This window comes from Ursus americanus, chromosome 8 (genome assembly GCF_024610735.1).
Source record: "Ursus americanus isolate L20-20 chromosome 8, mUrsAme1.1.p, whole genome shotgun sequence".
Taxonomy (NCBI): Eukaryota; Metazoa; Chordata; class Mammalia; order Carnivora; family Ursidae; genus Ursus; species Ursus americanus.
The window spans coordinates 53,819,711-53,844,907 of record NC_142134.1 but is presented as its reverse complement, the minus strand read 5'-3'; the positions used below and the strand labels follow the sequence as shown (position 1 = coordinate 53,844,907).

At 47.3% G+C, this 25,197-nt stretch overlaps 2 protein-coding genes across 6 annotated transcripts in view; one reads left to right on the top strand and one right to left on the bottom strand.

Moving 5' to 3' along the window:
• PGCKA1 (PDCD10 and GCKIII kinases associated 1) overlaps window positions 1-6,367 on the top strand; it is an 83,831-nt gene extending 77,464 nt beyond the window's left edge. For all 5 annotated transcript variants that reach the window (XM_087864213.1, XM_087864215.1, XM_045816341.2 and 2 more), the window contains 2 exons: window positions 3,586-3,639; window positions 4,663-6,367. In XM_087864213.1, the coding sequence (XP_087720339.1) occupies window positions 3,608-3,639; window positions 4,663-5,584 (954 nt within the window). In that variant the 5' untranslated portion in view covers window positions 3,586-3,607 and the 3' untranslated portion in view covers window positions 5,585-6,367. The remainder of the gene's footprint in view (window positions 1-3,585; window positions 3,640-4,662) is intronic.
• Window positions 6,368-19,396: 13,029 nt separating this feature from the next.
• Window positions 19,397-25,197, bottom strand: part of RELL1 (RELT like 1) — a 60,799-nt gene continuing 54,998 nt past the window's right edge. Inside the window, exon 7 of the mRNA XM_045816351.2 lies at window positions 19,397-21,479. The gene's annotated coding sequence lies outside the window, so the exon portion shown is untranslated. The remainder of the gene's footprint in view (window positions 21,480-25,197) is intronic.

The following is a 25,197-nucleotide window of genomic DNA, read 5'->3' as shown; positions in this document are numbered from 1 at the left end:
GTGTCTGCTGGTTAGAAAACGGACTCCCATGGTCTTGCCATCTCCCCCCACCCCCACCATGCCCCCACTCGTGGAACAGGATTTTCCAGCCAGAAGACTTGACTAGTAACTGACAGAGCGTTAGCGTGTCCATCCTCAAACACAGGACTGTTTAACTTCAACACAGAACACAGGGCAGAGTCAACCCCCAGCACAGGACTCCGGGAGCGGGCGGGCGCCTGCGGTGGGTGGACATACCATCCTAATGGTATTTGCTTTTCCCCTGTGTAAACCAGCTGATGGTTGCAAAGGATTTGCCCTTTGCTTCTCTGTTGCTTTTTTATACTCCAAAGAGAAAGCAAATTTCGATTCTACTAAGTAATAAAAGGTACCTGACAACGGAGTTCTCGCCTTCCAGCTAGCTCTTGGGGGTGGGGGACAGAAAGCAGGTAGACTGCCCATTTGGAACTCAGTCTCACTTCAAAAGAGCACATATTCTGCCCCAGCCCCGCCCCCTGACCCCCATTTCCATGCGTCACACCGGGCAAGGAATATTGCCTTTTCTGTCCTGGAAATGGGAGAGCTCCTCGCTCAAAGCCAGATGTGGATGTGGAAGGGACATAGGAAAAGAGAAAGAAATCGGATTTGTCATTAGGAATCTTCACATAAGGAAGGAAATTGTAGATAAGGGCAGGCAGGGGTTGGGTGTAAATACATTAGTCCCCACCCTTTCCGTCCGCGGTCACACAGCCTTGGACGCAGGAGTTGCCTCAGTGAGGGAAGGAATGCCGCTGGGCAGGGAAAGCCCTGGGCAGGTGCGAGAAGGCCGAGCCCTGACCAGGAAGAGGCTGTGTCCGCTGGCCGGAGAGGCTCGGAGCATGGCCCTCAGGTAGGAGACCAGGGCTGGAGGAAACCCATGCGGTGTGCCCCGAAGGCCAGCGGTGGGGGGGAGCAGCCAAGCTAGACACTTGCTCTTGAAAGGGGAAAACCATCAAAACATCCTTCACGTTCCATGACTTTGAAGACAAATAGAGATCCTGTGGTTTTCCTAGGGGAGGAGGGGCACCTGAAAGCCGCAGGTGACTTGTAAATTCTAGAGTGGCTCTCCAGCTGGCCTCTTAAATCTCAGCAGCCACTGCATTTCTGTGCCAGCGGCTCATGGGCCCAGGCCGGGGCCGCAGAGGCTGGGGGCTGCGGCCTGGCCAGGCGTCCCCACGGTCGGCCTGGGTTAGCCTCTGAGACCTGAGAACACAAGGTGTGGCTCAAGGCCTGACCCTTCCTCACCTCCTCCCTTCTCTCCTCTCTCTCCCTTCCCTCCTTTCCTGAAAACCTTCCCCTCCTACACCTCTTGAACTCCCCATCCGAAAATTGACCTCCTTGGTATTTTTACGATGATTAATATTTCACGATGGCTTCGATGGCATTATCATGACCCACAGTCTGCCCTCTCTCAAAGACTTCAAAGCCTGGTTTTTCCTTTTTTTTTTTTTTTTTTTGCCACCTATCCTCCTGACTGATTGTGTTTTTAAACAGAGTCCAAGATAAGTAAAAATACTGCAAGTAGGCAGAAGGGCAGCGTTTTTGAGCAAGGTGGGAGAGGGGGGGAAAGGGGGAGCGGGGCTGGTGGAGGGGAGGAGATGCACGTGGTATTTGTTATCTCTCCTGTTTGTCCAGCTGATTTGTGAATTATTAGCAGAAAATAGGCATAAGTGGGAGCAGAGACTGGGGACAAAATTCCGGGCTCTGGAAATGGGGTCATTTAATTGAGAGTGCTTTGAAGAAGGAAATGCTTGTACACACAAACTACTGGCCAAGGTCCCAATGATCGCTCCCCCTGAGGAGTTTCTGTGGCACTTGGGGCTTGTATCTGTCCGCTGGTTCCGCAGTTGACAGAAGTATACCATTTGGCCCCTATTCCCGAAAACAAGTATTACTTGGTGTTGTGAATACGTTTGTTCATGTGTGTGTGTTGTGGCAACTAGATTTTATCTCTCTTCAGTGCAAGGCCTTCATCCCCCTTTTTTTTTTAACATGCTGTGTCCAAACAGGTCTGAGTAAGAAGTAGGTGCTTCTTGTGAATACTAACTCATATAATCTCCAGCGACGCCATCGGGTAGACATTATCCCCATTTACAGATGGAATAGCTGAGGCCCAAAGTCGTACAGCCGGTCAGAAGCAGAGCTGGGCTCCGAACCGTATAGTCCACGTAAACCTCCCCGTCTCCAATCTGTGATCACATCTGCAAAGACTTTCTTTTTTTTTTTTTTTTTTTTGGTCGTAAGCAGTAACATTCACAAGTTCCAGAGATTAGGATGAGGGTATCTTTGGGGGGCCATTTTTCAGCCCTCCATGGGAGGTTATGTGTGGATTGTGTAGGGCCGGTAAGATTACCCGTCTATAACCTCTTAAAGAGCACCAGTCATGGGGCGCCTGGCTGGCTCAGTTGAAGGGCATGCAACTCTTGATCTCGGGGTCGTGAGTTCGAGCCCCACATTGGGTGTAGAGATTACTAAAAAAATAAACTTTAAAAAACAAAAAAAGAGCACTGGTCATTTTCTGTGTGGGTAAAGGCTTGTGAAGCAGTTGTGAAGGGCATCCTGGGAATTCAGCCATGGCTGAAAGAAGACAGAAGAGGGGCTGGGGAGGCAGCGACACAGCCCACAGTGAATGATCTCTCCCTGTTCCCAGTGTGCACAGCTTACAGAGACGGAGGGACCGGGGCTGTAGCTTCTGTTATTGGCTTGTCTTTCTAAAGGTTGTAGGTTTTAGAAATGGGAAATGATCGAGAGGTTCCTCCACACCAGCGTTTAGGCTCTTCAGAGGAAAGATCAGAACATGATCAGTTCTACATGGAGGGAAGATTTGAGGCAGAGGGCAAGCATCAGGAAACATGAAACTTGGAAAGGGGCAGGTGGAAGATAAAAGAAGCACAGAGCTGAACCCACCTGCTGCCAGGAGGGCCCCAGGGGCATATCCTGGACCTGTAAGAGCTTAGGACCTTAGCCAGGTGTGGCCCCGTCATGGGAAAGGCAGCCCAGGTGCAGTTTAGTCCTGGGTAAAGCTTGGAAGGATGAGTGCAGCTGTAACCGCCTTGGGTGTCTACCGTGGAACACACAGGTCAGCCACCCTACCCAGATGTCCTTAAATACTTGAGTAGCTAATCCCCTGGGTGAGGAATCCTCTCTGCTCTCTTACACCTCCCGCTGGGGCACGGTGGCTACACCCTGCTTGGGTTCCCGCATCCCCAGCACAAAGCGATGAGATAGGAAATGGCACGGATCCTTTTCAATCCTGCCTTTCTCCCCCTAGCATTCTTCAGCCTGTGTTGCCTCCTTTGCCAAATGGAGACGACGCAGGTAACTCCCAGGGTTGGCAAAAGGGCTTGGCACAGAGACCGGAGTCAGGAGATGTTTGAGAACTCTGAATCCACAAATGGGATAAATGATGGGGTTCCGGGAACCATGGCCTCCCCGACGCGCTTGTTATCTTTTTGCCAAAAATTGTGACTCGACAGACTTGGGAGTATCTAGGGAAGAGAAAGCAAACGTAATTCCTATTCACGTGTCATTCACTGTGTTCTCTCCTTTTTTAACTTTCTTTTCCAGATGGTAACAAAAAATAATCCAGATGGGGTGCAGGTGCTGTAAAATGATACAAAGGTAACTTTGAAAAAATGACCTCTGAGTGGAGGAATGTGGGATGACCGTGGGGGCCCTTCCAGAGACCATGCGTGGATTTCGTGCATTTATCCAGCTTGGGGCATGGCCAGTGTTGCCAAGAAATTACGACTTTGGAACTGCTTTGATACCATTTAAGAGGACAGGTGGCCTAGATTGTTAAACTTGTTTTGCTCACCGCTCAGAGCACGTTGGGAACGACATCATGCTCTGCGAGCGAATCTGGTTGAGGTTGAATTTCCAATTCCCCAGAGAGCTTCAGTGCAAAGAAAAGCTTGGGTTTCAGAGATGGTGCCTGACATGGCATCGCTGAAGATAAATCACGCCCGTCACGTACGTGTCTTTAATTTTGTCCAAATTCTATTTCAGAATAGTTTGGATCGCATGAATAGAATTCTACACAAAATAAAGGGGAAAACTTAACCGATTTGCTTCCTTCACAAATAACACTTTTTATTCTAGTTCTCCGTCTGTAGCTAATGGCTCTATCGTTTATTCACATGTATGTGTGTGTGTAAGTTCCATTCCAGTGTAATCACAATGTGATGGTAGGCTTTATTCAAAAAACATTTATTATGATAAATATTTATTAGAAGTATCATTCATGTCAGTCCAGACTTCATATTTATTGTTTTAACGACTGCACAATATTCCGTTAAGGGGATGTGCTTAACCACCGAGTCCCCTGTTATTGGACATTTGTTTTATTCCCCTGTTGGGTTGTTTTTAAACTCCATGAATCACTTTGTACTTTACTCTGTTCCGTGCTCTCTTGGATCTCTTCTTAGGATCTGTTCCCCGGGGTAAAACACGTTTACACCAACTCTGTCTAATTGGTTTAGACACACGTATAGGCTTAACGGACTAATCACAGAAATTAACAGGAATAGAAGGAGGCAGAGCCTGTAGTAGAAAGTGTTAATGATGGAAATTAGTGATTCATAAAGGTAGAAATGAATAAAGTGAATGAGTGCTTAGCCTGACCTTCATTCTTGTCACCCCCAGCTATCTCTTTGATCCGGTTCAGGTGCCCTCCCCTGGCTATGTCAACGAGGTGAACAGCTGCAAGGTGGATGAAGGTGACGCGGGTAAACTGAAAGGCAAACAGAGCGGCCAAGTCCTCGTGCACAGAAATGAGCTGCAGAGCGAGGGCCTGAAGAGGACGGCCAGTAGAGGCAGAGCCTGCGAGGGGCAGGAGCCCCACCGGCCTCCTCCAGGACCGCCCCCTCAGGGGGACACCGTGGGGGGACACTGTGTAGGCAAGGCTGGCAGTGCCATCAATGGCATTGGCCCCACCCTCGCCCCCCTGCAGCCCACTGGGGAGCATGGGCCCCACCAGGGTGACAGGGGCTCCTGCATCACTACCGTGAACAGCGTCCCCCCAACTCAACCCTTCCCGGAAGGAGGGGGCCCCAGACAACAGGACAGTGTGCTGCCGGCCTCGCAAGAGACCCAGGTCGTCCGAAATGGGGACTCCAGAGCTATTTCCAGGGCAGAAGGTCCTGCCTTGCAGGTACAAGACGCCTGCCTCCAGATACCGCCCCCAGATTACCCTCCCTTTCGGGGCTCAGCTGTAGACAGAGCTGATCGGGAAGAAAAGGACTGTCTTTCCCAGAGCCAGACTGAGGAGGAGCCCCTGGCGGGAATTGCCCCCGCGGAGCACGGTTTGAATGTGCCCTTCCCCTTGAAGAGAAGCTGGGATTCGTTACATGAGGCCGTGGCCACAGAGGGCGTAAGTGTCCACTTTAAAGAAGAGGGTGCTGCCCAGGCCGCGCCCGTGGTCGATTCGAGAACCGGGTGGGAGGAGGCACCTGGCTCCGCGGGAGAGCCGGGTGGGGACGCGGAGGACGAGGATGCGGCCGTGGCCGAAGCCCTTGCGGCCTTAGAAGCAGCTACCGCTGGAGAAGACGTGGATGAGGCAGAGTAGGGCCCTGAGCAGGTGTCGCGGCGCGCGCGTGGGCTGCACATGCTCCGTGGACAGAGCTGGCGTCCTGGGCAGCCTCGCAGGTGCTTTACGTCGGCGTCTGTTCTGGTGACCGCGGGGCCCGCGCCAGGCCGCTTGTTGTTAAGTGTGGGCAGCACCACTGTGTCGACGGGCTGGCACTCAGGACGCCAGAATAAATCCGAGTGGCAACGTGCGTGTGTCCGCGGCACATGCAGGAATTAAACCGCCTGTTCGTCAACCCTCCGATCTCCCTCCAGAACATCTGGGACAGATGTTCTTGAGAATGCTCGGAAATCCCAGCGCTGAATCCCCCCTCCCCCCAAGGGTGCAGAACATTCTGTTTGTAAATTCTTTGTCTTGCTTTTGAGAGGCAGACATTGTACCCAACCTGGAAAAGGTAACTACCCTCACTGAAAAGTGCCTAGTGTGTCCCCAGAGCACTGCTTGCCTTCAGGGACAGTCACCCAGGGAACTAATAACTAACCACTTGTTCGACATCGAGTGAAGCTCAGCAGCTTTCAGGATGGAGCAGAAGCCACCAGTAAGCAAATGGTTAGTCATTAGCTGTGATACTAAGACACCTTGACCTTAACTTTTTTACATTATTACTTTTTAATCTCCTTTGGGATTGGGGAGGCCAGCCAAAAGAATTCTGAAAACTGCTTGTGTTGTATTTGAGTTTTAAGTTCGTGAGATTGGGAAGAGCAAAGAGATGGATGTTTCATGCCACTTAATGTCTGATTCTGATTAAAATATAACAATATATGTGTCTGTCTGTCGTAACTCAAAGGTGGTTCTAATTTCCCAGACTGAGTGTCAGTAAGCCTTGATATTTCTTTCCATTTCGAGAGCTGCACTATGGAGTTACAGGTGAGGAGAACCCAGTCCGTTTGCTGAGAATGGCTTTGGCTGTCTGTCCCTGCCGTTCAAACTCAGGACGCCACGTGCTCCGATCTCACCTAAGGATGAGCCGCGGGCCTCTCTGGATGTCAGCCTTCTAATTTATAAAAACAAGAACTGCCATTCTGACATGACTCAGTGGAGAAGTTAGAGGATGGTCCAGTCTCTAGAAAAATACGAACATGGAAGGTGCTCTCGTATGGCATTTCATAACACAGGCTCTGAAATCTGACTGACCTTGGTTTGATTTCCAGCTTTGCCACACGACCTTAGGTAATTTATCCCGTCTCTTAAGTGAGAATGATGGTATGTATTTGTAAGGATTAAATGAGATTATGCAAGTGTTTATCCCAGTGCCTGGCACACAGCAGGCACCCAATAAAATGCTAAGTCTTATCTGTTAAAACAAATCCTTGAAAAATGGTTTTATGTCCTCACAACTGAAAACTCTAATACTGTCAAGTATCTATAATGTCATCACTGCACTTTGGTAATCATTCAAATAAAAACATGATTTCTGAGCTTCCCAGCATCTTTAAGGAGGGCACCCTTACAAATGCTTTACAGACATACTTTACCTGGGTTTGTTTGGTGACATGCCATCTCTACATACAAGGTCACACCAAGCGCTTAAAATACAAACTGTTGTCCTCGCTAAGTGCATTGTAGGTAGATTTGCTATTGTACTTAATACACCGGATGCTTCCTGTTTGAGAGCGATCCCTTCAACAATTTCCCAAAGCGTATCTGTTGGGATTAGGTTCAGCTGCATGTGATAAATGGCTTATATAAAAATAGAGATGTATTTATTTACCTCTTATGTAATAAGTCTGGAGTTAGCCATCCAGGGTGATAGAGTTCCATCCTATCAGCCACCTGTGCTTCTATCATCTTGGCTTCCTTCTCAAGATTACTGTGTATTCCAGTCATTACGTTTGCTTTCCATGCAGGAAAAAGAAGGAGGAGATCTCCCTCCCTCCCTATTAAGGACCTCCTGAAAGTAAAATTCACCCCTTCCATTTTTACCTCCTTGGTCAACATCTAGTCATGTGGTCACATTTAGATGCAAGAAAGGCTAAGAAAACTTATCTATTTCTGTCTGTCGGGATTTTCCAAATGAGTTCAGTACTCGCTTACTGAGAAGAGGGAGAATAAACATTGGGTCAGGCATCCTGACTTCCCGCTGCTGTCTCTACAACAGAAGGATGAAAGAAGAAAATTCAGACGAAAAGGGGTAAGGTGAGGAATTCATGCAGACAGGTCCGTTTGTCTCGCACAGAAACACCCTTCTGCACTTGGCACGTGTACATAATTTCCCATTTTGAGACCCCTGCGGATGCTTCACCATGATTAACAGTTCTCCTAAGTTTTAAATATTCTTTTTGTGCAAATAACTGCTTCAGAAAAGTTAGCAGATGACCAAGATTTTTCGAGTGTTTTGTTGTGTTTTTTTTTAAAGCTATCGTGGCGCCTTTTGTCTACACCCATATCCAGGCTCTACCCAAGGATGTCAGAGGATAGAATCTTCAGGTTGAAAAGAAATTCCAGAATTTAGCTTAATCCACCAGGTTGTCTAGCAACTAAGTATCCTGCTCTGTGTGGGGTCTTTATAGTCTGGTGCCACCCCATATCAGAAGAGTGATGATTGGCAATAGTGAACTTTCCAAATATTCTGGACAACTTGAAAGCACGAATGCACTTTGAATGGAAGGCCCTGGCTCTGATGAGGAGGGGATATCCTGCTCTTTCATGATCTGAGCAAATTGCATCATGTGGCTGTTTACCACATTAGATCTTGATTTCAATTTAAGATTATTTCTATATTGTGTGCGTGTGTGTGCACGCGTGTGTATATGTTTTTTACTGGGGGACGTCGACCTATCATGTAAATAGGCAAGTAAATGTTTTTCTCTGGTTTCCAAGGCAGATAGTAGCAAACTGTTATAACTGTCAGACCAGATCTTTAAAGGCACGAAGAGAATTTGAGGCTGCCCCGCACACGCCCATCTTGTCCGTGCGTAGTGACTGCGGGCCGGCCACTGTCTCTCCCTTCCTGCCTCACTCTGCGTCTGACCCAAAGGACCAGACTCGCTCTTCCTACGTCTTCCGTCAGTGTCTCCAGGCAGAAGGCCCTCGGAGGGATGAAGGAGGCACGGAATCCGAGCATGTGAGCGAGCTTCCTTCGTTTTGTCTCTGTGAAGTCACGGGAATGAGGCCTCTGGTCTTGGACACGAGCTTTATGATGAAAATGTGGGAGTCCTTGCTTTCTGGGTTTTTGATTGTTTGTTTTTAAACTCCAGAGTAAACCTCAGCTATTTTGAAACGCTCTCTTTTGGAACTGGTGATAATTAAACAGAGACAAGCCGACATTTGTTTCTCGTGGTAAACGCTTTCCCTGTTAACGTCTGGGAAAAATAAGTCGCACGTCGATCTAACTAAATCGGTCCGTTCTCCGCGCAGGAGCTTACAGTAGACGGTTATAAGCCGTCGGGCCTTCAAAGCACCCTCGGCCGCCTGAAGACCGACACTTAGACACCCCTGGTAAACATGCCGATGACCGATGGTTCTCACCTGCCACGTTGAAGCCGTGGCTGCGGTAGACCACTAGCAATGGTTTCCAGCCAAAGCAGCCGTAACGAACCAGGGCCGCTTGCCTCGATCTAGGACAGCGTAGGGCGGGAGCTCAGTACGTGATCTGTCGAGGGGATGAGGAACACTCCCCACGGGAGAGTTAGGACACGTCCTGCCGCTGAGCTTCTGGACGCTAATTGGGAGATTGTCGTGTGTGGTCATCAAGGTATAAATGCAGGGCCGCGGAAGCACAAGTGTCTGTGAATCCGAGAGAAAAGAAATTGCGTTTATTATTCATGCTTTTCAGTCTCCCACTGCCCTGCTCTGTTGGAACAGTGGCGATTTATAGTGGTCCGTGGAAAGGTGGTCAGAGAGTAGAGTTCCAGGAGATGGTGAAGGTTTGGTCTCTAGACTGAGGCTGTGGGACTCTGAGGAGCTTAATCCCCAATTGAGACAAAACGCTCAAGAAAAAGCAGTGTTTGGAACCAAGCAATGGGAAACTTGGCTGACCACATTTTTTCACTCATTTTGAACTCAATCTTTAAAATCCTGAGGGAGAAAGAAAGGAAGGATGTGTGTTTGCGAAACGAGACTCAGATGTCCCTCGGGGCTTGGCTCTGCAGCTGTGCATTCTGACCTCTGGGTCTCAGAGGTCATGAGCACGTGGCATGGGCCAAGCACTCACTACACGCACACCCCTGTAATCCGAAGAAATGGGGGTGGAACCAGTCTGTGCCTCTCGCTCACGGTGCGACCTGGAGTTTACATTTCTTATCTTTCCTGACCCTCACTTTCCTATAAATGGGGATCCTTCCTACCTCCCAAGTTGAAAACAGACATTCTCGAATTTCAGGGTGCTTGTTTCCAAACAACAGATTTCTGGGCCTCGCCTCCCAGAGATTTGGATTGCAACGGTCTTGGGGGGAACCTGGCATCTGCGTGGTTGATGTGGATAATTCTCCCAGCCACGTGGAGAAACACTGAGACTATAGGCAAGGAATCGCCACATCTTCCCCATCTTGCAGTGGTTACCAATAAAAAAAGTGTGTGCCCTCACCCCTAATAGGCGCACACTTACAACTACACGTACTGGGCCTCTCGAACTACTGTCGCATACCCAACAAAGCAATATTAAGACTGGTTAACAATCAAATATCAGAGTTTTAATATTTTCTTCCCATGCCACTTTGTTCTGTGAAACCTAGGTTGAAAACCACTGATTTAGAAGCTCAGATGAACGATCTATAAAAGGACTTTGTAAACAGACAAAGCTGAAGTGATATCTTTGACAACGTATATGCGAGCCTTACACACTCAGAATCCACACTTAGCGGTACACAAGCAAATGTGAAAACGTACACCCCAATACCATTCATCCTCATCCTTTGAGCCTGACTTTTAGGAAACTTCTGTATTTTCTGCTTTTAGACACTTTGGAGTAGTTAACATAAAACTGGAGTAAAATAGGACCTAGAGGCTAGAAGGTAAACAGAATTTTACCCATCTCCCTTAACAAAGCGGCACATTCCCAGCCAATCTGAGCAAGACAGATGGGGGACAGGCCAATCAGAATGGGTAGTAAGGAGAGCACGTACTGCATGGTGCACTGGGTGTTATACGCAACTAATGAATCATCGAACTTTACATCGGAAACCGGGGATATACTGTATGGTGACTAACATAATATAATAAAAAAAATTAAAAAGAAAAAAAGAAGAATATTTGTTTAGTCGGGATCTCGCTATTTTGAAAGTAAAACCATAACATTTTCTCTTGCTATCAGTCACCAACTTTTAAAAAAAATCACAAAAATAATTTCATTTCCAGATCTTACTCATCCTTTTCCATTCTCCAGAATAGTCATAAAGCTATGGAGAATGGTGCGTGTAAATGTTGGTACTCATATAAAAAAAGACAATTTCACAGGTCAAAAAGGGTTAGTATTCTCTTCCCATTAACGAACATACTTTCCCGGTCTTAAGTATTGACGCTTAGAAAGGAATCAAAAGTTTTAAATTATCCATTTATAAAGCCGTAAGGCTCTCCGATTTTCATGACATCAGCCATTAGCCAGGACACAAGCCAAGGACTGTTACAGTATTTAAAATTTTCTAGAGAATAAATTCCTAACCAGAAAAATTTATCAGCAAAGACACCATTTCAAAATAATTTGCCAAATAATACAATTATTGATACAGAAATCTTATTCAGTATAATTTAGGGGAGCCATCAAGTTATGGGTTAAGGTTTCTTATAGGTGCAAATATAACTTTTTTTCAAAACGACCATTTGTTACGCATTTCATACAGTCTAAGTTGTACATGTATCATCTCATTTAAGTCCTACCACGTCCCCATGAGTTGGAGGTATGATTATCCCCATTTCACAGATGAGGAAATGGAGGCTCAAAAAGCTATATAATTCATCCATGGTCACACAGATTGAATAACCAACTGGTCCTAGTACAGACTACAGAACACAGCCTCCTCGTGAAGACAGGCATGTTGCCATCAAACAAAAAACTGGCTGAATCAAAATGTGAAATTTCTAAGAAAAGAAAGCCTTTGGTCTCCGTTATTCCAAGGAGCACATCAGTCACGGCAAAAAAGTGAATCTGAGATCTGAAAGGTGAGGGAACGTTACTTTGTTTTTTAAGATTTTATTTATTCATTTGATAGAGAGAGAGACAGCCAGAGAGAGAGGGAACACAAGCAGGGGGAGTGGGAGAGGAAGAAGCAGGCTCCAGCAGAGCAGGGAGCCCGATGCGGGGCTCGATCCCAGGACCCCGGGATCACGCCCTGAGCCGAAGGCAGACGCTTAACGACTGAACCACCCAAGCACCCCTGAGGGAAATTTGAAACAAAATGGTGGAGTGAAAGACAACTCAATTTTGGAAAACTAAAATTATGTGTACTGTCAATTGCAAAAGAAAGTTTATTTTCTGGTTCTGAGGAAGATTTTTTTTTTTTTATGTTATGTTAGTGACCACACAGTACATCCTTAGTTTTTGATGTAGTGTTCCATGATTCGTTGTTTGCATATGACGCCCAGTGCTCCATGCAACACGTGCCCTCCTTAATACCCATCACCAGTCTATCCCAATCCCCCACCCCCCTCCCCTCTGAAGCCCTCAGGTTGTTTCCCAGAGTCCATAATCTCTCGTGGTTCATTCCCCCTTCTGTTTACCCCCCCTTCATTCTTCCCTTCCTTCTCCTACCGATCTCCCTGCTATTTCTTATGTTCCATAAATGAGTGAAACCATATGATAATTGTCTTTCTCTGCTTGACTTATTTCACTTAGCATAATCTCCTCCAGTCCTGTTCTGAAGAAGATTTTAACAAAGCACTGAAAAATTAGTCAAGCCCTCTATCTATAAAGTCTCTAAGACTGTCTCTTATCAATGATACTTATGTTTTTAAACGATCATAGGACCATAAATTTCTTACCCTACAAAGTCTGAGGTGGACCCATGGCCATACCTGTCGCTTGTCACAGGAACAGCCGGTACGATGTATGTCTTTCCTCAGTTTGGCTTCGGGACAGTGGAAGTGACGGCTCTGCCTCCCCCTGGGCTATCATGAGACCTACGTGAGAAAAAGTGTTTCACGCCTACCCAGCACTAGATAAATACTAAAAGTTCAATGTGATTTTACTACCCACTGAATGTCATCTCCCACCGGACCACCTTTTCTTTATGAGTAACACTCAACACTAAAATTCCTGAACCACTTTTTTTTAAGATTTTATTATTTTTTTAAGTGATCTTTATACCCAACGTGGAGCTTGAACTTATAGCCCCGACATCAAGAGTAGAGTTGTGTGCTCTACCGCCTCAGCCAGGAAGCTGCCCCACCCCTTCTAATAATTTTAAATAATTTCCAAACTGAGTAAATCTTTTTCTGCCTACGTCATCAACAATCATCTCAAAAATGCATCTTGGGGGCACTTCAAATTTAGTATATTTTTTACTCTTACAATTATTTTTTATTTTCATTATTTTCCTCATTGTTAGGACACAGTAATTTATGCTTCATTACAAATGTAAGTCATACTGTGTTTGAGGCGAATCGTCATGGCATGAAAACTGACCTATTTCTTTTATCTTTCATTGCCCCAAGTAAGTTTTTATAAAATAAGAAGCACTGAAGGTAAGACAGACCCCGTGGGAGTTCGATACGGAAGGTTTGTTATTTGAGGATTTGTTTGGTTTGGTTTTTGTTTGATTTGGTCAACATTAAGATATTCATTTGTGATAAGCAAACCCATAAATTTTGTGATTTGGGTATCGTGTTATGATTCAAAGAACATTTTTCAAAAGATTTATTTATTTATTTATTTATTTATTTGAGAGAGAGCGCGAGAGCACAGGGGCGAGGAGCAGAGGGAAGGTGAGAGAAAGAAACTCAAGGCGACTCCACACTGAGCACGGAGCCCCGCTGGGGCTCGATCCCATGACCCATGCGAAATGGTGAACTGGGCCAAAATCAAGAGCCAGACCCTTAACCAACGGCACCACCCAGGCGCCCCAATTCTAAAAACATTTTAACCTATAATTCCTCAGCTAGATTTAGTTGTAAAGAAGAAGAAATCAAGTTCTTTTTTTTAAAGATTTTTTTTTTTGAGAGAGCGAGCGTGTGTGCACACGCACACATGCAAGCAGGAGGCGGGGCAGAGGGAGGGGAGCGAAGGAGAGCAGCAGACTCCCGCTTGAGCGTGGAGCCCAGTGTAGGGCAGATCCCACCACCCCAAGGTCAAGACCTGAGCCCAAACCAAGAGCCGGATGCTTAACCAACTGAGCCACCCAGGCGCCCCGAAATCAAGTTTTTTCAAACTCACTGAGATTACTAGGTTCATGTCTTATCATGGGAGCGATAAGATTAAATGGCAGCCTGAATAAACACAGAGAGAACAATTATCTTGTTCTTGTCCTTATCTTGTAGATCTGTGGCCTTTCAGTATCAAGGCAAAGAGAGAGTATTTAACTTAAGGTATCTAACCTGGGGCCGACAGGATGTTGGGACTAGTAGATACCATAGCTCCCCTCTTCTACCCAGGTCCTCCTACCCCCCCAAACCCCCCTTCCCTCCCCGAGCTCATCTCCAAATGTTAAGTAAAGTGAATATGGCAGAAACATCAAGAACCGACTCTCAAATGGCCTCTTGCCTCATTCTATGAACTATTTCATGGAAAAGGATCTCAACTTGGCACGTCTGAGGCAGCTCACTGAGTCCACGCTGGCCGTGCCTGGCCCTGGGCTAAGTGTGTGACACCCGCACGCTCATATAACCCTCACGACCTCCCTAAAAGGCTCACTCTCTTCCCTCCAGAGGGAGAAGATTGAGGTCCCGGGAATGTAAGGTCACAGATGGCCAGAGGCACCCAAAGGCCAAATCTGAACTCTTCTGGGAGGTTATTCTAAAGCAATAAAGGGGAGAGGGTGGCAAGGGCATTTCAGAGCAGACGCCACCGCCGCTGGCCTCGGATCCAAGCAGCTCTGGGAAATCCCAGCGGGGGCGGATGCCAGGGCCTCCCTACCCACGTGGCTCTGCAGCTCCTCTTGTATCTATTCTGTGAATACGTGCATTAGTCCCGGGGTTTGGTTGTCGCTGTTGCTGCGCTGGGAACTCAACCCACACGAGGTAAGACAAAAGAGGAGTGTCCTTGGAATGTTCATGAAACTCAGAAGGGCCGCCGGTGCTCAGGGACCACGGAGTCTGGGGCTTGAAAGCGACCACGACTGCCTCTCTTCCCCCCGCATGTGTGAACGTGGCAACCGCTGGGAAGTCTCTTCCTTTCCTCACGCATTTCCAAACAGCAGGGAACGTGGCCTCCACTGGCCTCCAGCCTCAGCCACTTCCTCCAGCGGCAGCTGGCACACATCCCCAAGGGGCTGCATTTGGCTGGGTCACAGAGGGTGTCCCGTGCCCACTTCGGGCCAGCCCGGCTGCCGTCAGGGGAGCCGGGCACACGACTGGGGTCTAAGAGGGAGGGGAAGAATTCTCCAAAGGAGGAGACATCATTCGCAGAAGGGAGAGGTGCTGGGCCGACCGAGCCCCAGCTGCCTCTGCACACGCTGCCTCTTCATCCTCAGATCCCCCCCCCCACCCCCGCCCCGGGCTTCTGCCTCCCAAACCCTGGACCCTTCCCCATCCTGTGGCTCTTCTGGGAGGTGTTGAACTCTAACTGTGGTTCACCGGCAGAGCAACACACTTACTGGCTCAGCTCCACTCTTGGACCAAGCTGTGGGTCGGGCCGCTTCACAGGCCACGTTGGTCAGCTGTGGTGGGACGGGCGCACACAGACCCTTTGCCAAGTCACCCTGTGTGGCCGCTTACAGCGGCAGCGCCCTGGGTCCCGGAGGACACGCAGACCACAGCAGGCACCATGACTTGCGTGCTTTCTCTACCCCTTTCATTGCCCTGTGAGGGGTCATTTTATAGATGAGGACATTGCAGCTCAGAAAGGTTAGGTAATTTTCCCAATATCGCACAGCACTGAGTGGCGGAGCCGGGATTCAAACTCAAGAGGAAAGCCTGGGCTACTTCTCCATGACCACACTGCTTCAGGTCACACCACTTCCATGGTGTGGGGCACGGGGTTTCCTCCAGACTGGAACTTGGTCGCTCCCACCAACACACAAGCGAACACTTGCAGGGACCTGAACTCCCGGGTACAAAACTGGTTTCTGATGAGAAAGAAATTAAGACAAATTGACAGAGTCAGGAAATGGGTGAGGAAAAACCCAAACTTGCATTTTTATTCCCATAAAATAGCTAATGATAGTCTTTCATTTTTAAAGGTTGACTTTTGTTTATTTATTCATTCAGCAAATAATCATGAATGCCTTCTGCGCGCCAGGCCCTGAGAAAACGACCGACGGGGGACCTTAGAAACCCTGCTCCCTGCAGTTCTCCCAGTTGGCCAGCAGAGGGGGCGAGTGCTGGCTCTGTGCAAGGCAGAAAAACAGCAGGTCCGGACGCCCGCTGATCCCTGAATGCCAAAGTCCCAGGGGTCCTTACAGGTCTTTGGAGTGACGATTAGGGGCCCCCAGGAAGATCTAAGACCAGTCCTGAAGAACGGGTCTGGGAAGATGAGGAATGTGCAAAGGAAGCCCTGGGTAGAACAATCTATTCCACAGAGGGTCAGAGGATCCAGAAACGGGCAAGGACCTCGGGTGCAAAACAGTCCCCTTTGATCACAGCCAAGCCCTCCGTGACCAGGACTGAATCATGGGACCCTGCTTCCTAGCCTCTAATGTTCTGCTGTCCTCAATGGGAGAGAAGGAAGGGTTCCTCGCCTTTTTGTCAAACCAGGTTAGGGTGGAAGATGCTGGAGATACCAAGGATGCTGTGAGGACGTGCAGGAGCGCACGAGGCCACGGCCGGTTGGCAAATTCACTCGGGACCTGTGGGTGCCAGGAGAGAGCTGAGCTAATTGTTCAAGCTGACATTGCAAGGTTGGGGCTCTGCCTTCACATGGAACCAAACGGCCGCAGGCACCACACGTCCAATGGCTCCTTGCTCCCCTAAAAGCCGAGAGAGGCATGAAAGCCCAGGGACTCGGCCCACCCACTCTGCAGGGCCCTTGTGCTGGAGGATCAAAGGCCGCCCAATTAGGGGCGCCTGGGTGGCTCGGTCAGTTAAGCCTGTGACTCCTGATTTCGGCTTGGGTCATGGTCTCAGGGGTGTGGATTCAAGTCCTGCGCCAGGCTCCCCGCTCAGCACAGAGTCTGCTTCGGATTCTCTCTCTCATTCTGCCCCTCTCCCCACCATGTGCTCTCTCTCTCTCTCTGTCAAATAAATTTAATAAAACAAAGGCTGACCAGTTAAGAACAAACCCCATCACCCCAAGTGACCCCTTCTGACTATAAAATGAGGAATTTGGAGGGAATTTCTAACATTCTCCCTACTGCATACATTCTGAACTTCTCAGTTTTCACAAACTGAAATTATAAAGGCAGCTTTTCCACTTCCTTAACATAAGCCATCATTGATCATCTTGTTTTCAAGGCCACAACAACAGAATCCCACGAAAATCCAAAAGCCAAATCCAAGGAGGCACCAGAGTGAACTTGGCTGTGTACAAATTTTAGAAATTCTAACCAGGACGTAAAGGAAAGATGGCATGCCGACGATGACAAATGACTCTGTTCAAACCAAATCACATCACCACGCTGAGGGGTGGGGAACCAGGGAGCTGGCCTACGTCCCGGGCGCACAGGGTTCGCTGCTACCGCAAGGCGGGGAAACTGGATGAACTGTACGCAGACACTACGCTCTAGCTGGTACATGTGTTTCTCCCAGGGCTCTGTATTCAAACGACTTTATACGTGTGCTAGGATGGAACTACGTAAAAAGATTTTAGACGGTAAGAGCCAGGTTTTCTCCCTGTAGGAGAAAAATTATAAACGAGGAAAGCAGGAAGTTTGGAATGAGCTAGACTCCTGTCAGAGTACCAGTCCCAGCTTGCACTTGTTCTACAGAGAACGAAACCGAAGTGTGTGTGCACACATGGGCCAGTAGTGGGTGGGTGTGCATGTGTGTGTATGTGTATATACACATGGAAGCCTAGAAGCGGTGATGCCCCTGCTTCCATGAGCAGTCCTGAACTTCTTTTTCTTTTTTTTTTTTTAAGATTTTATTTTATTTGACAGAGAGAGAGGCAGCGAGAGAGGGAACACAAGCAGGGGGGGTGGGAGAGGAAGAAGCAGGCTCCCAGCGGAGGAGCCCAGCGCGGGGCTCGATTCCAGGACCGTGAGACCACACCCTGGGCGAAAGGCAGACGCTTATCGACTGAGCCACCCAGGCGCCCCCTGAACTTTACTTCTAAACCCAATTCTACAGTAAAAAGGAATCAGGGCTCCTTGGTTCGTGGTCAGTCCTAGGGCTGAGGTGAGGAAAATACAAGATGACAAGATGAGCCTGGAGCATCTCGAGTTCCACGAAGTGAGAATGAGCCGAAGGGTAAAAGAAAAAGGAAGGGATGGAGAGAGAAGGAGGGGAGAAGGGAGGGACGGAAGGAGAATAAAGAGCATGGAGCTCTATCCAAAGGACACAGCAGGAGCCCCTCCCACAGTCATAGTTGTGGCCGGCAAGATCCACAGTGGATGGTGGTGTGGGTTCAGTTGTGTTCCCTAGAAAGAGGTATTGAAGTCCTGACTCCTGGTTCCTGGGAATGGGATCTTATTTGAAATTGGGGTCTGGGCAAATGTAATGAAGTTAAAATGAAGCATACTGGATGCGATGGGCCCTAAATCCAGCGACTGGCATCCCCAGGGGAAGAGCAGACAAAGGCACACACACGTGGAAAGACAGGGGCAGACTTGGGAGTGGAGTGGCCACAAGGCAAGGGACGCAAGGCTGGCCAGCAGCCGCCAGCAGCTCGGCGAGAGGCACAAACACATTCGCTCTCAGGGACTTCAGTTGGAATCAAGCCTGCGGACACCTCGGACGCAGCCTCCCGGCCTTTACTAAACTGTGAAAGAAGACATTTCTGCGGTTGCTGGTAATTTGTTACACAAGGCCTAAGAAACGAATACAGATGGTAAAATTAATAGGTGAAAGCTTAAGTGGAAACAGGATACTTGCCTAATCCCAGAGGATCTCCTCTCAACATTAACTGCAAAAGGAAAGACCCAAGTGAAAGCTGGTGGCCACGGCCTTGACCAAACGATCAAGGCTATCACCACTGGTGACAGGTATGGACATCACGTTTCCCTGCTGTGATGCAGTGGGAAGGGCACGTCACCTCGGCGGATGCTTTCCATAACAAATCCCCCAATGAATCGGGGGAAGTAGCTGGCAGACTGAAGTTGAAGGGCATTCTACAAAGTTACAGCAGGGCACACTGTAAATCATGGCATCATGAACCCCAAGAAAAAGAGGAGGGACCATCACAGCTAACTGCAATGGGCGATCCTAGGGCATAATCAGAACAACTAGTGGGATCCGAACAAAGAGGGGGCTTAGTTAGTACTATCGTACCGGCGGTTCGAGTCTTCGTTTTCATCATTGGTCTGTGGTGATGCGAGATGTTAACGCGAAGGGAACGGGGGTGTAGGGCACAAAAAACCCTTTGTACCGATTCTGCAATCTTCTGCACGAAGTGGGCTCTGAATTTTAAAAATAATTATCAGGTGGTAGGGAGTGGGGTTACTGGGGAGGGGAAGGGGGGACTGACATCCCGTGGGGGGAGTCCGCCAAATCATCCCTGGTCGACTCAGACCTCAGAAACGAGGCACGGTAACCTAAGTCTCAATATGAATCGTACCACCACAATCGCATTTTCAGTCGACCAGGCACTGACAAGGTGAACCGTTCAAAAAACAGCACAACGTGTTTAACATTTTTATTTTTAACTCTGCTTTGGTAGTACAAAAGTCGTAAAAGTACAAACCAGACAGTTAAAAATACATTTGACACTCAAAATGGTGAAAAATTTCCTTTACAAATTTTTACATCAAGGTGGTAGCCAACCCACTCGGTATACCAGAAGTCAGCCCATCGTTAGTGTTTTGTATAGTAAGTTTGCTGTGGACCCCAGTCCTTCCACAGAAGGAAGAAAAACACAAGCCCTGTAAACATCAGTTGCTTTGGGAACACTTAAGAACTCTTATTAGTAAAAAGCTTATGTGTTAAAATATTGAATGCTTAACTTTTGGCATGTTTGGAAGCCAGCCAGACAAAAACTGCTCAAGTATTAGAAAATATTTAAAACGTACTCTTGGTATAAACACAATTTTAAATATTTTTGAGTATTCTCTTGCCTGTTGTATTGCTATAAAAAAAAGTGCTCTGACCTGAATAAAATTAAAAAATAATTAAAGCTGAAGAATATCTTACGTTTTGTCCCTCACCATTTGAGGGCGTTATATTTTTCAAGCCAAAAATGATGTTGTTTTTTTTAACTAAAGCTATTGGTCTAGACTGCACATGTAGTATTTACACTAATACGCACCCCCAGAAGTCTTCTGCTCCTTTCCGGACGCCAGTGGAATTTCTCTCCATGCCGACTGCCCCTAGTCCGCTGTGTAGATACAGGGACACATACACAGCTCTTATCAGTTATCAGAAAAAATTCACATGAAATTGGACCTACCATTCATTTTCAAAGGTTGGAAATTTGTAGTTTGATGCCAGAAACAGAATGGAATGAGTAAATTTACAGTAATACCTTAAATGACATTTTTATGGAAATCCTCGGTAGGGGTGAAATGAGAAAGATGCTCTTTCTCTCTGAGAGAACAGAAGTGCCCCGGGCACCATACCAACCACACCAACACTGACCCGGGGGCAGGGGTTGGAAACCCACCTGTAAGTGGGGGCTCCCAGCCCCCCACCCACAACGGTCAGAGAGGCGCTAACTATCTCCCCCTCTGGTTCTCATGGGGGTTCGTACACTGTATAGCTAAACATATAAATACCTAAAAGTGGGGTTTTCCAGGCTCCAGAGGAAACGTAACCCTCAAGAATCATTTCAATTACGAACCTCGGTTGCAAGATGAGAAATAGGAAGTGTCGAAGGAAAACAGGCCAGAGGACGGTACGGGCCCATTTTACAGGGGAAGTTGGGTGTGTTTGTTTTCTTTTGGCCTTGGGTCGTCAAAACAGGCATTTTGTTGTTTAGTTTTTAGTCACTTGAAACTATTGTCCCCCTTTATTCAATGGACTAAGTAAGAATTGCTTAGTGCAAGTTTAAAAAAATATATATATTCTCAATATTTTATCAGCGACCTAGGAGTGGCACGGTGGTGGTGAATTAATGTTGACTTCTTGGTCCAAGATGCAAAGTCTGGCATCCGGTTCCATCTGACTCCATGACCTCCTGGGGGGCTGATTTCTCAGGGCTAGACCAGACTATCTGCAGGGACCTTTCACCACGGAAGCTTCATCTTTATCTTCTGTAACAGTTAAAGTGCAAGAGGATCTTCTTGCAACGAGTTGCAAAATGAGACCTACGGGTTGGGAGAACAGAGGCACGTGCACCCAGATGTGTGTGCGTGTGTGCGCACTCCCACACACTAACACATCAACACCCCCTAGCATCAGCTTGGACCGCACACAAATAGTTCCCCTGCACAGAGTGATCATGCTGGAAAAATTGCAAGGTGTACCAAGGCCAGGGATGGGGCATTGGGAGGTATGGTGGTTGGGGAAAATTGAAAAAAATGAGCTCTTTTCTTCACTGGAAATGTAATAAATTTTCCATTAGACTTTTTAACCCAAAACTTGTTTCCAAGCAAACTGAATTCTGTATCCAGCATAGCACAAATATTCCCTTTTAGCTTTTATCCCCATGTCTGCGGGCCCCTCAATAGAAACTGTATAAAAATTTTTAAAAACTCCTCAGGCAACATCTTATCTTGTAAGTCTTCAGTGTCTTAGAACTCTTCAAATCAAGTCACCCCTGCAAGAGAAAACACAAAGGTAAAGCTTTCCAGAAGGTAAACATCGTATCACATATTAACCTGCGTGGGTAGTTAAAAACACAGAGGAATTGCCATCCATCCTCACCCCACCTCACCCCACCCCACTGTGTTCCATCCCCAGCACACATCTCTTCTAGAATTTAGTCTAAAGAAATGTAAGTCCCACAATTTCAAAAGGACCTCATTATCAAAGTTTTATAAACCGAGAAAGAAGAAAATTTGAGAGCCACGGTGGACTAAGGGTATCTGTCCAATTCCACAGGAGTTTCTAAAGTGACGGACTAGTTGAGCATTCTCCCCTGAGTCACGTAACCCTTCTTCCCGGGAACGTGTTCTTTAACTCCTCGGCCACATTCTGCCAAGGAAGGAGCGGTAGGGAAAACGTGCTCAGGCACAATGGAAGTTCTATGCGTCAGATAAGGTGTCTTTCCCAAGCCACACCAGACAGTTAACGTGGGTCTCTACGGCGCGCACGAGGCATCTCGGCTGGGATCTCAGGGGCGAACAGGAGCGCAGTGACCAGATGGCCCATCTCCGATCTCCGGTGTTCCTTGTAACTTGAGGGCGGGGTTGTGTTTTTCAGTTCTAACAGCCGGCCCCCTTCATTGCCTACATTCTCATCACAAAGGAAGCCCCCTGGTATACTCCGAAAACAGTTTTTTTATTTTCCAAAGCTGTTTTCAATTGTTGTTTTTACGAATGTCTCATCTAAGGGACAGACAGCTGTGTCCCCGTGTGCGGTCCTATTTTGAAGATGGGGATAACTCAAGGCAGGACTGAGATTCTAGCACTGCCTGTGTGTGGAAGCATACACACCATGCAGGCCGCCCTGCACCAAGTTAAGGAACGAAGCATTTTCCCGTCTGCCGACAAACGCTAAACAAAACCGCATGAAGCCAACTTGCAGGAATAGAAGAGAAAAAGTCAAGAGAGATATCTTGATTTACATGTTACTTTGTATTTATTTTACAGCTCCTTCTTCAAGATCTAGAGTGTAACAGTATTCATATTATCCTTTTCTGTCATTCCATCATTTGGAATATTCATCATAGTTATGAGACAGAGACAGAGAGGGAAGAGAGAGAAAGAGAGAGAGATTGCCCAAACTAAAAAGTTTGGGTAAAGGATCCTTATCCCCTTCGCTAAAAAGGAAATAAAACACTGTCCCCTAAAACAGCAGGCATGGAGTTTTTAATTATGAATGGAGACAATAATTCTCTGCCCGCCTTGCTACCGCCCAGCGTGGCCGAAGCTCAGATTTGTACTGCAAAGCGGAACAGAAGCAAGTCTGGGAATACTTTCATTTGAGAGTGGATGAGGATGAAAGATGCCACCAGGGGGAAAAGGGAGAAAAGCCAGAGGTGGAGAAATAGAAAAATAGTCCTGAAAGACAGAACAGTAAAAAAAAAAATGAGGAGTGAATTTTCAAAGCCAAACTTCAAACTAGGCCATTATCTACACAACAGGTGTTCAACTATTTTTATATCTCCTCCTTTTATCATCTGCTCCCTTAGACCTAGACTTTTTTGCATCAAGGAAAATAGGAAGGTCAAGGTCAAGGAATGTCAGGCCTAGAATGTCATGTTCCATCACAGTCAGAGTTTTTGATCCAATGGAGGAGAACTTCCCATTTAGAGTTCTTTGCACAGATTTAACAGACTTTAAAGAGCGGGCAAGATGGAGGGCTGGGCTAAGGAAGGATCTGGAGCCGGACGCCGGGATTCTAATCCAGACCCCCATGACTAGCTGAAGAACTCTGGTGCGCTCTGGAGCGTTTCCTCAAAGGGTGTTGGTTTTACAAAAGATGACCTACAGACAATGTTTCACCCAGGGCCAGCAGTCAGTGTGCTTCCAAAGCCGGGCCATGCGACCGCTACCGCCCTCCAACCGCCCTAAACGCTCACGCTGGCTTCAACAGCTGCCTTCTGTGGCCGATTAAAACTGCACTGGGCGCAGTTTGCGAGAGGAAGTGAAAAATACAAATTGCTGCTTCACGTCCTCACCCTTAACACTAGACACTAAACAGAAAACAGAAAGTTAACCTTTCTAAAACCCCAGCATCGAGGTGCGGCTCTGGGCTCTCCCTCTTCAAAAACACGTGCTTATCAAAAGGCAGCACTTTACCAGCTTAGCTGCTCTCCATTTCCAGGGAAACACCTCTTTTATCAGAATGACAATCTAGGGGAAAGAAGACACCACATACTCTGTGGCTCTCAAACTTCCAGCTGTGACCTTACAGCTGGGGAGGGGTTCACAGGTGCATTTCCGCATTGTTAAATTTCTCCTCATTGCATCCAACAGTTGTGAATATATCCCTATTGATAAACAAACACATACTTTTAAATGGTATTTCTTTAACACAGCACATTAATATTAACGGGTGCCTTCCTTAAGGTCTTACAGCAATCAGAAACCACGTGTGGGCTGGCGTAAAAGCCAGGGGGGAGGGCAGCAGCAGTGGGTGGACTGGGAGAACATTCTCCACCCACCCATCGTTCTCAGTTCCCATCACCAAGGGAGCTACCATATTGAACAAGTCAGACCCTTTCCTCTCTCTGGGGAAATACGGTGATTACGGTCTTACCTGCGAGTGCTCAAGCTGGAAGAAATTAAACAAAACTTCCTTACATTTAAAAGATGATTCAGAAATTCCCAGTGTGACTGTTTCCCTCATAAAATGAGGCTGATGCAGAGAAATTAAGAACCTCAAAAAAGGTTTATCTGGAAAGAAGGAAGAGGTCATTCTAATTATACAGATAAAGCCATAATGCCATGATTAGATTATGGTTCCACAGAAGCCACAATACAATGTATCTTTGATGAGGACACATATGTGCCTTGTTAAAAAGAATTCTCCAGAAAAAACTATCTGGTCCCTTTAAAAAATTGAAACATGTATTAAAAAGCTAGACTCCTGAGCAGATTAATAGACATTGGACACTAAGACCTCCAAGGACAAGGTGTCAAGGAAGGAAAACACCCTCTGATTAATAACAACAGTAGCTGACATTTACAGAGTGTTTCTATGTGCCAGGCGCTGCCACGCTTAGCACACCAGATTTGTGAACTCAATCTTTCCAATGACTCTATGAGTCAAGGACGATTCCCATTTTCATAGGAAGAAACTGAGGCTTCCAGCCTCAATCACTTGGCCGAGGCCACACACTTAGTAACGGCGAAGCAGCAAGTCCGCAGCCCGCAGTCGGACCTGGAAACCCACCCACTCATCCCCAAACCGCACCAGCGCACTGGTCACCACGGAGAGGTCCACAGCATCACTGAAATCTTCTGGTTTCTTCACTTCCCTGTCCCCCACCTGTGTGGGGGCAACAGAAGAGAAATGCAGAAATAGAAACCCTGGCAAGGCCACTCCCTAGGGAGGTCATCTTTGCGGCTACACAGGAACAGAGAAATGATGCTGAAAACCTATATTCTACAAAGGATCGGGCCATGAGAAGATCCAAAGTGCACCTTGAATGACATGGCACGACACTGGATAGATACAAGGCTACAGTGGCACATAGCTGGATTAAGAATTTGCTAGAACACATTTAAAGGAAATAGATGGGGAAAGTTGTTCACAGAAACAAGAGTGAAGAGTAGGACAGTAATATTCCTACTCAAAGGCCTAGAGCACCACGTATGTGATCTTTCACCAGTAATCTGTGATCCTTCGAGACTCGAACTTCTTAGTTA